The sequence below is a fragment of the Mobula birostris genome, chromosome 12 (genome assembly GCF_030028105.1).
Source record: "Mobula birostris isolate sMobBir1 chromosome 12, sMobBir1.hap1, whole genome shotgun sequence".
Classification (NCBI taxonomy): Eukaryota; Metazoa; Chordata; class Chondrichthyes; order Myliobatiformes; family Myliobatidae; genus Mobula; species Mobula birostris.
Window position 1 is genome coordinate 38,689,505 of NC_092381.1, and position 15,374 is coordinate 38,704,878.

General features: G+C 41.0%; 1 protein-coding gene across 1 annotated transcript in view; it reads right to left on the reverse strand.

Annotated features, from left to right (window-relative positions):
- slc6a9 (solute carrier family 6 member 9) overlaps positions 1-15,374 on the reverse strand; it is a 285,699-nt gene that overhangs the window by 40,143 nt on the left and 230,182 nt on the right. Inside the window, exon 4 of the mRNA XM_072273648.1 lies at positions 4,137-4,268. Coding sequence (XP_072129749.1) covers positions 4,137-4,268 — 132 coding nt within the window. The remainder of the gene's footprint in view (positions 1-4,136; positions 4,269-15,374) is intronic.

Below are 15,374 nucleotides of genomic sequence, written 5' to 3' on the forward strand. Positions count from 1 at the left end.
TAGGTCTTTCAACTTTTTGAGCACCTTCTTTCTTATAACAGTAACTGCACCCACTTCTCTTCCTTCACACGCTACAACATTAGGCATACTGCTAGTGTCTTCCACAGTGAAGACTGACGCAAACTACTCATTTAGTTCACCAGCCATCTCCTTGCCGCTCTAAACTTCCTTATGGCTTCCTGCCTCATTTTCTAGCAGTCCTTTATCCACTGTCATTTCTGTTTATTTTTAATATACTTGAAAAAACTTTTACTATCCACTTTGATATAATTTGCTAGCTTGCTTTCATATTTCATCTTTTCCCTTCTAATGATTTTTTTAGTTGCTCTCTGTAGGTTTTTAAAACTTCCCAGTCGTCTATCTTCCCACTAATTTTTGCTTTATTGTATGCCCTTTCTTGGGTATTTCTTCCCTTTTGGAATACACATGTCCTGCACCTTCCACATTTTTCCCAGAAATGCACACCATTGCTGCTCTACTGACATCCCTGCCAGCAGCTCCTTCCAATTTATTTTGGCCAATTCCTCGCTCATACCACTGTAATTTCCCTTACGCCACCGAAATACTGCTACATCAGACTTTACTTTCTCCCTATTAAATTTCAAGTTGAACACAATCATATTGTGTTCACTGGTTCCTAAAGGTTCTTTTACCTTAAGCTCCCTAATCACCTCTGGTTCATTACATAACATCCTCTAGTAGGGTCAACGACAAACTGCTCTAAAAAGCTATCTCTTAAGCATTCAACAAACTCACTCTCTTGTGATCCATTTCCAGCCTGATTTTCCCAATTGACGTGCATGTTAAAATCTCCCAAGACTATCATAACATTGCCCCTTTGACTCACCTTTTCTATTTTCTGCTGTAACCTGTGGTCCACCTCCCAGCCGCTCTGTTGGGAAGCCTTTATATAACTACCATCAACGTCCTTTCACCCTTGCAGTTTAACTCAACTGACCATCCGATCCTACGAAGCTGCTTAGCAAGATAAGAGCCCATGGAATTACAGGGAAGTTACTAGCATGGGTGGAGCATTGGCTGATCGGCAGAAAGCAGAGTGGGAATGAAGGGGATCCTATTCTGGCTGTCTGCCAGTTACCAGTGGAGTTCCACAGGGGTTAGTGTTGGGACTGCTGCTTTTTACGATGTATGTCAATGATTTGGACTATGAGATTACTGGATTTGTGGCTAAATTTGCCAATGATACAAAGGTAGGTGGAGGAGCAGGTACTGTTGAGGAAACAGAGAGCCTGCAGAGAGAATTAGATAGTTTAAGGAAATGGGCAAAGAAATGGCAAATAAAATGCAATGTTGGAAAGTATATAGTCATGCACTTTGGTGGAAGAAATAAACCGGCAGTCTATTATTTAGATGGAGAGAGAATTCAAAAATGCAGAGGTGCAAAAGGACTTGAGAATCCTTGTGCAAGATACCCTAAAGGTTAACCTCCAGGTTGAGTCGGTGGTGAAGATGGCGAATACAATGTTGGCATTCATTTCTAGAGGTATAGAATACTAAGAACAGAGATGTGATGTTGAGGCTCTATAAGGCACTTGTGAGACCACACTTGCAGCATTGTGTGCAGTTTTGGGTTCCTTATTTTAGAAAGGATATACAGACATTGGTGAGGGTTCAGAGAAGATTCACGAGAATGATTCCAGAAATGAAAGGTTACTATATGAGGAATGTCTGGCAGCTCTTGGGCTGTATTCCCTGGAGTTCAAGAGAATGAAAGGGGATCTCAAAGAAGCATTCCAAATGTTAAAAGGCCTGAACAGATTAGATATGGCAAAGTTATTTCCCGTGATAGGGGAGTCTAGGACAAGAGGGCACAACCTCAGGATTGAAGGACATCCATTTAGAACAGAGATGCAGAAAAATTGCTTTAGTCAGAGGATGGTAAATCTGTGGAATTTGTTGCCACAAGTGGCTGTGGAGGCCAAGTCATTGGGTGCATTTAAGGCAGAGATAGATAGGTTCTTGATTAGAAAGGGCATCAAAGGGTATGGGGAGAAGGCAGGGGAGTGGGGATCACTGGAAGAATTGGATCAGCCCATGATTGAATGGGAGGGCAGACTTGATGGGCTGAATGGCCTACTTTTGCTCCTATATCTTATAGAGTAATAAAATTTAACGTCTATGTGCAAGTCATAATTTTGCCTCAAAGGGCATGCAGGAAATCTCCACTATTGAGGTCCTTGGAATGAGAGTGCCAATTTAGTGTCATTATTTTAAATTATGATGACTCTGATGTGCAGGCTTCTAGGACAAACAGGAAGTGGCACTGTTCCCACCACAACTTCTTTACAATGTGAACAGCAAAATTTAACAGAAGTCATATAATTAGTAACAGAAACTGAAAGCGTAACAAGGCTATAATAAATTAAGGAACTGTCAGAAATATAATGAGTAAAGTCTGATTGCTGACCTCCTCTTTCCTAACTCAGGGTTCTCCTTTCGTCCAAAAATATCTTGGCTTTGAATATACAGTGACTTGACACACATAGCTCCCTGGGATGCAGAAAATATAACTCATCTATGGGAAATAATTTCTCCTCCATTAAGTATGTCCCATATTTCAAAATTATGCTGATAGCATTTGGGGGAGAAGGACACTAAAGCAGAAATCGCCTTTTTCTTCCCTTGTACAGTTAGATAGTTCTATATTTTGGACTCTGCAGGCCACTTTGCTGCATGCTATCAGGGTTCCTTGCTCAAGTTGGCACCTTGGGGACCCACAATTGAATAGGTAGTCTCCACCCGTTAAGGTTAGACTATCAATCTGCCTGTGTGGCAGCCTCATCCAATTTCACAGGGCAGATAATGTGGTGCCAAGTGGGAAGGGCATTTATGGTAGTCTAAGACCTCCCAGCAAATTTTTCATGGTGGGTGGACTAAACTTTCACAAAGCATTTGTTCATATGCTTTTCTCCGCTTTGGACATGATGTAACAAATAGTGGTAAATAGCCTTGTCCTGGTAAAATTATTTATATGTGATTGTGACACATTTAGTACTTTGCAGTCTGTCACTGGGAAATGAGCACTCTATTTCAAGCCCCATCAGAGTAATGGATTTGCTGGAGGTCAGAGGAAGTGATCCAAGGATATTCTCAAAGTTGCCAGCAGCAAGGGTAACACTGCCACTGGTAGGTATCACTGTTCCATTACATTCAAAATGAAGCTGGAACATCAGGGTAGCATGAGGGTCTTTCAATCTCTGTCTGAAACACATGAAAAACTGAGCTAAAATGGCAGGAGCTATTTCCCTCACATAATAGACCCTGTTCTTTGTGTTGTGGTGGATCCCATCAGCCACCTCAGAACCCAAGTACAGAGTGGAGGCACATCATCCTCAATCTTAAGGGATTTCCTAACCAGAGTCTTGCAATTATATACACTCAAAGGCAACTTTATTCAGTTTTTCTGCATCTAATAAAGTGGCCACAGAGTGTATGTTCATGGCCTTCTACTGCTGTAGCCCATTCACTTCAAGGTTCGAGATTTGTGCATTCAGAGGTGCTCTTCTGCACACCACTGTTGTAACAAGCGGTTATTTGAGTTATTGATGCCTTTCTGTCAGCTTGAAACAGTCTGGCCATTCTCATTAATAAAGTGTTTTTGCCTACAGAACTGCTGCTCACCAAAGTATTTTTGTTTTTTTAACCCAATCTCTGTAATCTCTAGAGACTGCTGTGTGTGAAAATCCCAGGAGATCGGTAGGTTCTGAGATACTCAAACCACCCCATCTGGCACCAACAGCCATGCTACGGTCAAAGTCACTCAGATCACATTTCTTCCCCATTCTGATGTTTGGTCTGACTTCTTGAGCATGTCTGCATGCTTTTATATTGAGTTGCTGCCACACGATTGGCTGATTAGATATATAGATTAATGAGGTGCACAGTGTAATAATAGTGGCCACCAACTGTAAATCAAAAGTCTTCAGACATTGCTTCTTCTCACACAACAAAGTAATACCTCCCAGTGTTTAATTTTGCTTATGGATGCAGCAGTCACATTTTTCTGGGAATATCGCTAATATCATCTCAATATACATTTTAATAACATCCCCACCTCTAGCTTTCCTGTGCCGCTTATCCATTCCCCTGGCACAGTTGGTAATGAACTTTCTTACCTTTGAACATAGGGTTAACTCTCCACACACCAAGACATCCTTGGCTGGTGAACTGTCCAAAGGAAAGCTCCAGAAAAAAAAGAGGAATACCACAGAAGACCAGCATGATGATATAGGGAAACATAAAAGCACCTTTAAAAAAGAAGATCCAAGATTACGGACAATACTGTCAAATTCTGAGAACAACTTGAAGGAAAGTTCCTTTAGCAACTATGCTTAAGCTTAACTATAAACTGAGTGCTGTTTACTCAGATTATATAATGATGAAAACATGATCGTTTGGGTTAGTTATATTTAATTCTGCTAATAAAGCAAACAGTTTTGTTGTTTATTTTCTGATGAGGAGTTGCACATTTAAACAGTGCTAAATGGATGTGTAACTTGGAGAAGTCCCACATTACTATGCCTAATTTAATATTATCACGGCATCTGCTGGACAGTTTTACCACTTTTTTGTGGGTGGAAATGATAACACAGATATAAATGTTTTGCTGAGCTTTGCACCCATTCCTCCCATTGTGACACCAACTACTATTCCTAATGGCCCTGGGAATGAGTGGCCGTAGCCTATTTACCATGTGTGCCCCATTAGGCATGCCCTGTATTGTCCAAGAGAATTGTGCAATATTCATCTTGCTGGCTACAAGGGCAGCTATACAGTCACAAACTCCTCAGATAGGACACTGCCAGACACTCTGAACCAGTTCTTTTCTCGCTTTGACAGTCAGAATGGAGAAGTTGGCATCCAGTCAGCACTAACAGAGAAGGATGACCCTATACAATTACACCAACTCCAGGTCAGATCCACCCTGCTCGGAGTCAATGTGAGGAAAGCAGCTGGCCCAGATGGAGTCACCGGAAGGATTCTTAAGGACTGCGCAAATCAACTAGCGAGAGTATTTGCTACCATCTTCAACCTCTCACTACTACAGTCTGTAGTCCCCACCTGCCTTAAGTCAGCCACAATAATACCCATACCAAAGAAAAGTACGGTGAACTGCCTTAATGACTATCGCCCAGTTGCTCTAACTCCTATCATCATGAAATGTTTTGAGAGACTCATACTGTCTTATATTAAGTCTGCCATACCTGCTGACCTTGATAAATACCAGTTTGCATATCGTGCAAACAGATCGACAGAGGATGCAGTCATCACAGCTCTCCACACAGCCCTTACAAACCTGGATCAGGATAACACCTATGTAAGAATGCTGTTTGTGGACTACAGCTCAGCTTTTAATACAGTCATCCCCTGCAAACTGGTGCAGAAATTGAGCAACCTGGGCCTTGACAGTTCACTGTGCTCATGGATACTGGATTTTCTGAGTAACAGACCCCAAAGTGTCAGGATGGGAGAACACACATCATCTACTCTCATCCTGAACACTGGTACACCACAGGGGTGTGTTCTCAGCCCCATCCTCTATCCTCTTTTCACCCATGACTGCTCTACCATTCACTCCACCAACACCATTGTCAAATTTGCTGACGATACCACCCTAATAGGTATCATATCAGACTGTGATGAGACAACCTATAGGGAGGAGGTACAGCATTTGACAGAATGGTGTTGTCATAATAACCTGGACTTGAACATCACAAAAATCAAGGAGCTGATAGTAGACTTCAGGAAATCAAAGAGCGTCGAGCACTCTGCTCTGCACATATACGGGAAAGAGGTGGAGACAGTAGAGAGTTTCAAGTTCCTCAGCGTCCACATCTCGGCTGACCTCACCTGGACTGCCCATATCTCTTATCAGGTGGGAAAGGCCCAACAGAGGCTCTACTTCCTAAGGAAGCTAAAGCACACTCTCCTCCCTCATCACCTGCTGATCAACTTCTATCGGACAACTATAGAGAGCCTCCTGACGTATTGCTGTGCAGTGTGGTTTGCCAGCTGCACAGAACAGAACAGGAAGGACTTGCAGCGGGTGGTGAGGGTAGCAGAGCGGGTTATTGGCACAACATTACCCTCCCTCAGAGACATTTATACTGGCAGACTTCAAAAGAAGGCTACTTGTATTTCAAAGGATCCCCCTCATCCTGGACATCACCTGTTTTCCCCTCTACCTTCTGGGAAGAGATACAGAGCATTAAGGATGAAAACAAAGAGACTCCTTAACAGCTTCTACCCACAAGCAGTGAAATGTATAACACCCCATTCCCTTCTCCTGCCCCCTCCTAAGACGGCAGCAGCTAAATGCATCACACTTCCAGGAATGGCAGGTGTGCAATAGTCCTACCCCACCCCCCCCCATCCATATATTATTAATTTTGGACTGTAATCCTGAGGCTTTAGAGTTTATTTTATGTATATATTCTTTGTCATGCTGCAAAACGTTGAGCTGCTAAACTGTGTTTCATTGCTCCACAACAATGACAATAAAGATATTCTTCTTCTTCTTCTTGTATTATTCAAACTGTCCATTATGGCATGAATTCTCTGAGACTTCTGACTAGGATCAGGTAGAATAAAAGCTCCATGCTCTGCTTAACTTTGTCTCCAATACCCTGTCCCAGATTTCCTCTGTAAAACATGCATCCAGACATGGCAAGTAGTGTGAGTTGGAGGCGATTCTTCATGCAAGTATCCTTTCTATCAGTACAAGCTGAGGTGATGTAATGCTTTTACAATCTGAAATGTGAATTGGCAAGTCCTGGAACATCTTTTGTCCCCGGCTACTGTGTTGGGTATGGACAAAATACCTTGGATGATGTTGCAGAACCAAATATTACAAATCCTTTTTGTTTCTAGATCCCAAATAAACTCTCATTCTTATTTTTTACTGTTATTAGATCGAAACTAGATGGAAATAGTTGTTGATTTCCTATTAAAAATCCTTTAAATAGGCTTTGGGAGGAAAATTCCTCATAAGGTGTAAAAATGAGAGACTATCCATTCATCATAAAATCAATTAATGTGTAAACAAATTGCTGCTGTATGTAAATGCAAACATCTATTAACAATATTCAACCAATATGTTTTTCTTAAGAACTTTCAGGAAAAGGTACAATTTTGCATAAATGTAGATGAAAGCTTGGCTGATATAAATGCAAACTAATGTGGTTGGCTAACCTGTTATTAAAGTTTATCTGCTTTCAAGCTTTACCTATCCAGCACTGTGTGGTACAGTGAATTGGTAATGCATGCTTAACTTTACACCAAATATTCACCACTGTTCTGCAATACTGGTAAATCCTCATAAGGTTCATGCAATTAATTATTGATTTCAAATCCAAGAACCACTGTATACAAGAAAATTAGACTGATATTAGATTTCCTAGTTAAAATCGAGATTTATTTCATTGCAATTAAGACTGACAAACTGTATACAGTTAATCTGATCAACCCTTGCAGTTACCTCCCACCCCCTCTAATTATTACCTCAGTCACTGCACTGCATCTTCAAAAATTTAAACCTTGACAACAGACCCGACCAGTTCCCCTCCACCACTACCCTCCTCCACCAGGCAGAACTGGTCCTCACCCTCAAAAATTTCTCCTTCAGCTCCTTACACTTTCTCCAAATTTAAGGGGTAGCCATGGTCACCTGCATAGACTCCAACTATGCTTTCCTTTTTTGTTGGCTATGTGGAACAGTCTATGTTCCATGCTTTCTCAGGTACTGCATCCCAATTTGTTCTTTGCCTCATTGACAATCGTATTGGTGCCGCTTCCTGCACCTCTGCTGAGCTTGTCAATTTCATCAACATTGCATCCAACTTCTACTCTGCCCTTAAATTCACTTGGTCTATTAATGATGCCTCTCTCCCTTTTCTTAATCTCTCTGCCTCCATCTCCGGAGACAAACTGTCTACCAATAACTTTTATAAACCTACTGATTCCCTTCCCTATCTTGACTATACCTTTTCCCAACTTGTCTCCTGTGAAAAAGCTATTCCCTTTTCTCAATTCCTTCATCTCCACTGCATCTGTTCCCAAGTTGAGGTTTTCCTTTCCAGGATATCAGAGATGTCCTCCTCCTTCAAAGAACGGGATTTCCCTTCCTCCACCATTGATGCTGCTGTTGCCTGCATATCCTGGCATCCAAGCTCATCCTATTTTCCCGCTGCCCAACATGGATAGTGTTCTTCTTGTCCTCACCTACCACTCCAGGAGGCCCTGTATCCAACACTCCAGGAGGCCCTGTATCCAACACACCATTCTCTGCAACTTTTGCCATCCTGCCACCAAATACATCTTTACTTCCCACTTCTGCTCCACCACCCCCCCAACTCTTCATCACTTTCCACAGGGATCGTTCCCTCCATGATTCCCTTGTCCGTATGTCCCTCCGCACTAATCTCCCTCCTGGCATGTATCCCTGCAAGTTAAAGAAATACTACACCTGGCCACTCACCTCCTTTCAGGTCCCCAAACAGTCCTTCCAGGTGAGGCAACACTTCACCTGCAAATCTGTTGCAATTGTCTACTGTATCCGGTATTCCTGAAGCAGCCTCTGCTACGTTTGTGAGAACCATTGTAAAGCGGAGGACAGCTTTGCCGTGCACCTCCACTCTAACTGCAATAAGTGGCCAATCATTTTAATTCCTATCCCCATCCCAATGTCCATGACCTCCTCTTCTGCACGATGAGGCCACTCTCAGTGGAGAAGCAACACCTTGATCAGGAGTATTCTGGAGTTACGTGAATATAACAAATATCAATGTAAACAAGAACCAGTCTGCAGTACTGTAAATGTGCTGTAAATACGTTCTGGAAGCTTGCAATTAGTTTTCAGTTTTTATTGTAAATTGCAAGCAGTAAACTGAAATTAAAAGCCCATAGAAAAAGAGATGTGGTTTGCAAAATGGTGACCAACCGACATTTGCATATGCATAAGTCAAAAGTTAAGACAATGTGGTTGTGTTAATTGACCTGCAACAACTATGGGTTTACGGAATTTGCACCTTTGCAAATTTAAATAAATTCAGGGAATTGTCCCAGCAAAGGTACTTGAATATTCAGAGATGTCTCCCTTTGCAGATATACAATACAAAGGAAGCATGATCGCCCCAAAGTACTGAGGTAAATTATGCCATTGTAACTTTAATGAATCAACTGGAGACTGAGAATGTCTCTGGAATGATGCCTGCTTGTTGTAACAAATAAAGACTTCTATATCACTGGCTTCAGTGTCTCTCCAGTGACTTCGATCACAGTCAGAGACATCTTATTCCATCCAGGTAGCCTCCAACCTGATGGCACGAACATCGATTTCTCCTACTGGTAATCCTTTTTCCCTTCCCCATTCTGCCTTCTTCTATACCCCACTCTGGCCTCTTACCTCTTCTCGTCACCTGCCTATCATCACACTGGTGCCCTCCTCCTTCCCCTTCCCCCATGGCCTACACCCCTCTCCGATCAGATTCCTTTTTCTCCAGCCCTCTGCTTTTTCCACCTACACCTCCCAGCTTCTTACTTCATTCCCCTCCTCCCCACCCACCTGGCTTCACCTATCACCTCTAGCTTGTCCTCCTTTCCCACCTTTTTATTCTGGCATCTTCCCCCTTCCTTTCTCAGCCTGAAACACTGACTGTTTAGTCATTTCCATAGATGCTGCCTTAGGGTTTGGATTGTGGTTAGGGTTGCTAAGTTCCTCCAGCGTTTTGTGTTATTTGCTCTGGATTTCCAGCATCTGCAGAATCTCTTGCATTTATACTTTAAACCACTTTCATTGTAAATACATGCTGGTATTTATTTTTATCCATATTTTATTCTATGTCAGAACGTCTAGCTTTACTTTTGTATAGATCTGGGCCATACCCTCCAAATGTCCGGACCTGTCTCTTGATTTTTTTGCACTACCTTACTTTCCATTTTCTATTTATGATTTATAATTTAAATTTTTAATATTTACTATCGATTTGTACTCCAGGGAGCAGGAAGCGCAGAATCAAATATCGCTGTGATGATTGTACATTCTAGTATCAATTGTTTGGCGACAATAAAGTATAAAAGTATAGTTCTTTCTCCTGTGTAACTCTTGAGTCTCGTTGTTTTATTTCGTTGTATGTTTCGCCAGCACAGCACAGTTAATTCCTAATACACGTAAATACATATGGCAAATAAAGTTGTTCCTTGGTCTTTGGCATTCGATGGACTCTCATATTCAGTTCTGACATAGATCACATAATTAATCATTTAATCAGTTCTGAATGGTACATGTATTAACATGAAATAGATTATACTTTGGTTAATCTCTACTCAGTTGTAAAAATGCCAAACAATGAATGAAGGCAACATGTTCTGACTGATTCACTTGCCTTCAACTGCTTCATTAAACAGGTAGATCTGTCGGGATCAATAAAGTATGACTAGAGTGCCAGCAAAAGTACTTAAATATTGGGTGCTTCAGCATCAGGATTGGACTTCTTGACTCATAAACTCTTCCAGAAGGCTACCCTGCAGCCTTCTGATGTTCTCATTTGGTTTGAATAAAAACTGCATTGTTTTTAGTGAATGATATTTTCAATTTTTTAGACATACATTTCCACAGTGTTTTTTTTATGTATTTAAATGCCCCAGAAGCAAGATCGTCACCTGAACATGGACTTCAGCTGAGCTGAGGTGATCAAGAGTGTAAATTAACAATAATTTGCACTGTCAGCTGCTACCTGAAAAACCCCGGCGATACCGTCTGGTGAAGGTGAAGTTCATAGTGGGGACAGGTTTGCATGCAGCATGTCACATGGAAGCAGCACATTGATGACTGCATTGGTGCTACCTCCTGCACCCGTGCTGAACTCGTTGACTTCATCCACTTTGCCTTCAACTTCCACCCTGTCCTCAAATTCACCTGGTCCATTTCCAACACCTCCCTTCCATTTCTCGATCTCACTGTCTCTGTCTCCGGAGACAGCTTATCCACTGATGTCTATTACAAACCCATGGACTCACAAGGCTACCTAGACTATACCTCATCCCACCCTGCTACTTGTAAAAACGCCATCCCCTTCTCTCAATTCCTCCATCTCCACCGCATCTGCTCTCAGGATGAGGCTCTTCATTCTACAATGAAGGAGATGTCCTCTTTTTTCTAAGAAAGGGACCTCCCTTCCTCCACGATCAACGCTGCCCTCAAACACATCTCTTCAATTTCACGCATGTCTGCTCTTACCCCATCCTCCCGCCACCCTACTAGGGATAGGGTTCCTCTTGTCCTCAGCTATCACTACACCAGCCTCTGCGTCCAGCACATAATTCTCGGAAACTCCTGCTACCTCCAATGGGATCCCATTGCCCCCCCCCGCCCCAGTTTTTGCTTTCCACAGCGATCATTGCCTTTGTGACTCCCTTGTCCATTTGTCCCTCCCCACTGATCTCCCTCCTGGCACTTATCCTTGCAAGCAGAACAAGTGCAACACCAGCCCCTACACATCGTCCTTCACCACCATTCAGGGCCCTAAACAGACCTTCCAGGTGAGGCAACACGTCATCTGTGAATCTGTTGTGGTCTTTTACTTGGTTCGTGCTCCCAGTGTGGCCTCCAGTATATGGGTGAGACCTAACATAGATTGGGAGACTGTTTCACTGAGCACCTACCACAATAACCGGGATCTCCCAGTGGCCACCTATTTTAATACCACTTCCCATTCCAATTCCGATATGTCCATCCACGGCCTCCTCCACTGTTGTGATGAGGCCAGACTGAGGTTGGAGGAATAACACTTTATATTCCACTTGTGTAGCTTCCAACCTGATGGCATGACCATCGATTTCTCAAACTTCCGGTAATGGCCTCCAGCACCCCCACCATGTTCACCAGTTTCCATCCCCTTTTCCCTCCCTCACCTTATCTCCTTGCCCACCCATCACCTCCCTCTGGTGCTCCTCCCCCTTTTTCTTTTTCCATGGCCTTTTGTCTTTTTCACCAATCAATTTTTCAGCTCTTTGCTTCATCAGCCCCCCCCCCACCCCACTTCCAGGTTTCACCTATTGCCTGGTGTTTCTCTCTCCCCTCCCCCACCTTTTAAGTCTACTCCTCAGTTTTTTTCCTCCAGTCCTGCCAAAGGGTTTCAGCCCGAAACGTCAACTGCACTTTTTGCCATAGGTGCTGCCTGGTCTGCTGAGTTCCTTCAGAATTTTGTGTGTGTTGCTTGGATTTCCAGCATCCGCAGATTTTCTCTTGTTCAAGGTTAAAGATAAAGTCACATCAATGAGAGTGTCAGGTGTCAGGCCAACCCAAGAAGCAAAGCTTCTTCTATTGATTAGATTTAAACATGTTTACATTTTCCCTACAGATTACATTAAGGTTCAGTGACTGTCGGATGATTTGCAAGTTGTGCTTATGTAAAAGTGGATATGTGCACTCGTAAGAAAAAAAGAGACGAGTAGAACTGAAGACATGAGAAAGAAATGAAATAGATGAAAGGCATTAGAAGTCCACAGAGGCATATTTCAGGATGGATTGGTGTTAAATATATTTAAAGTTAATTTTAAATTAATTATTTTCCACTAAAGGCCACAGTATTTTTCATCTTCTTGAAGAATAAGTAAATTGCTTGCCCTTTGTTTACATAGGTTTTTAAGTTATTTCCCATCCATAAAAAATAGTTGTAGCCAATGTCAATTATTTTCATCAAACATAAATTTATTTGCAGAAATAATGGATTGACAATTGCAACTAATTGTGTACATACTAGTATGGGAAAAATAAGGCTTAGTATCAGTATCAAACTCCTAAAAGAAATTATCTTAAGAACCAGCCATTCCATTATTTTGACAATATTAGTTATAAGACTGATATGTGAAAAATACCAAACATTTAAGAAACATGAAAATAATGCCTGAAAATGTTCAAATGGCTTATGCAACATTTTACAAAATATATCACACAAGGAAACAAACGTCACAAATGTTACATTGAGAATAAATGTTTTGCAAAGAGAATAAAATCCCTGGCCTGTACAGATTATGTCTGTGTATTTTACAAGATGTTAAGAAAGAGATAGAAGAGGCACTTTTACATAGAATTTGTTGAAAAATGTAATGTGCCTGAGACTGTTAGCAAGAGTAATATCAGCGGTTAAGAAAGGAGGTTAGAGGAATGTATTCAGAGATTGAAAATGTCACAGGTTGGAAAACTAATGGGATCCCTAGTAAAGTTGAAATATAAAACCATCTAGCAATCAAAATTATAAATATAAATAAGCAACAGTTTTCAGAAGGTTCATATCACAGATGTATGTAATATATTTTCAAAAGGCCTTTGAGCAGGTGTCACACAAGAGAGTTAATGACCAAGGTCACCTTATCTGGAGTAAGCATGGATAAATAGTTGGCATCAATTTAGAAAGCAGAGGGTAAGGATGATGAGTTTTTAACTTAGAGTGACAGAAGGCAGAAAGTGGGCTTCCACAATAGCCAATACTGAGACTACATTAGTTTAAAATTTATACTTTTTAAATTATAGATTCAACATAATTTCTAAATTTGCAGACAGCCCCAAAACAAGGTAAAGGAATTGGTCAATGCTGAGTAGAACTGGAAAAATTATGGTCAGCAATTAATAAACACGTGTAGGATGGAGATTTTTTGTACAAGAGTGTCAATCATAAGGGTGATGTAGAATACTTGGGAAAGAAAACTAAAGAAAATAATAATCTTTATGGGGTAGGGGAAATGAGGTATCTCGGAAAATAACTACAAAAACACTAAAAGCACAATAATAAGGCCATAAAACTGCAAGCCAAAAATGACCAGACGAAAGGTCTCGGCCTGAACGTCGACTGTACCTTTTCCTAGAGATGCTGCCTGGCCTGCTGCGTTCACCAGCAACTTTGATGTGTTGCTTGAATTTCCAGCATCTGAAGAATTCCTTGTGTTTGCAAGCCAAAAATGACTAGCTATTTTGAGTGGGACATCTTGAATATTATGCAAAATATACATAAGACCTCATGTTAGACAAAACTTGGTATATTCTGTCTAATTCTGGTAATCATATTGTAAACATTAGAGGGAATACAAAAAGAATTAATGAGGATTATGCTGGAAACACAGAGGCAGACTAGTTGACAAAGAAATGATCTCATTTTTCTTGGAAGCAATGGCTAAGGATCACTTTATCAGGGTCTTGGTAAAGTGGACACTGTTTCTCTGTGTAGGGGATGGCAAAATCAGAATAGAATAGTCATCAAGAACTCATACAGCAAATTCCGAAAAAAATATTTACCTAACGTGGCAAGAATATGGAACTTGTTACCACAGGGAATGGTTTCATTTAAGAGGAATAATCACCTACTTGGAAATACAGTATTAGCTACAGAGAGACTAGAATGGATCTTAGAGATTGACTACCATCTTATAATCATTAACAAAAGCTTGATGAGAACATGAGGGACATGAGAATAGAGGGTTATGTTGTTAAGACTTTGAAAAGGAACAACATGAAGCGGATCATGAAATTCAGTCAAATTGCCTCTTTCTGCTTCATATAATATTGGTTATTTTAAATAAATCACAAAAAGGGAAGTTTGGCATGTTAGAGTTTACTTCCCTATGAACCTCCTCCCACCTATCTTCATCTGACTATATCAGCATAGTCTTCTTTAACTTTCTCAAATGTGTTTAGTCCACCCCTCTCTCCCAAAACCATCTGTTACTTGTGCCAACTATTCTGCACATTCTTAATATTCTTCAAGTAAAGAGATTTCTACTTCTACTCTCCATCTGAGTTATTGGTGATTATTTTACATTCATGATCCCTAGATTGCACTTTCTCCCGCTGAAAATATAAGACCATAAGACATAGGAACATCTTCCTATCTACCTAATCAACATGTTCATAACTTTACATACATCTGTCAGGTTACCCCTCTTTTTGTCTTTAAGAGAAAGGAATCTCAATCCCTTCAGTCTAAGTAAAGAGAATTTCAGACATGCAAGAATTAGATAGACCTAGAATGACAGACACCTTAAAAAATATTTTACTGTGAACATTAGGTGCTTGATAATGTGACAAGTGAGAACACCGAGACTTGAGAATGAATCAGAATGAGAACAATAAACATCTGAGGATACATTTACTGAGAATAACAGCCGCACAATGAGAACATCAGGCACCTGAGAATATGTTAAATCAGCAGCACACAATAAGAAAAGCAGACATTTCTAGGAAACATAAGAAATAGCTTTATTAAAAATGATTGGAAATAATACAACTGTCAGTGGGATTAGTCAAAATAACAGACAGCAGAGAATGTGAAACTAAGATTTAATTAAATGTGTGTATGACT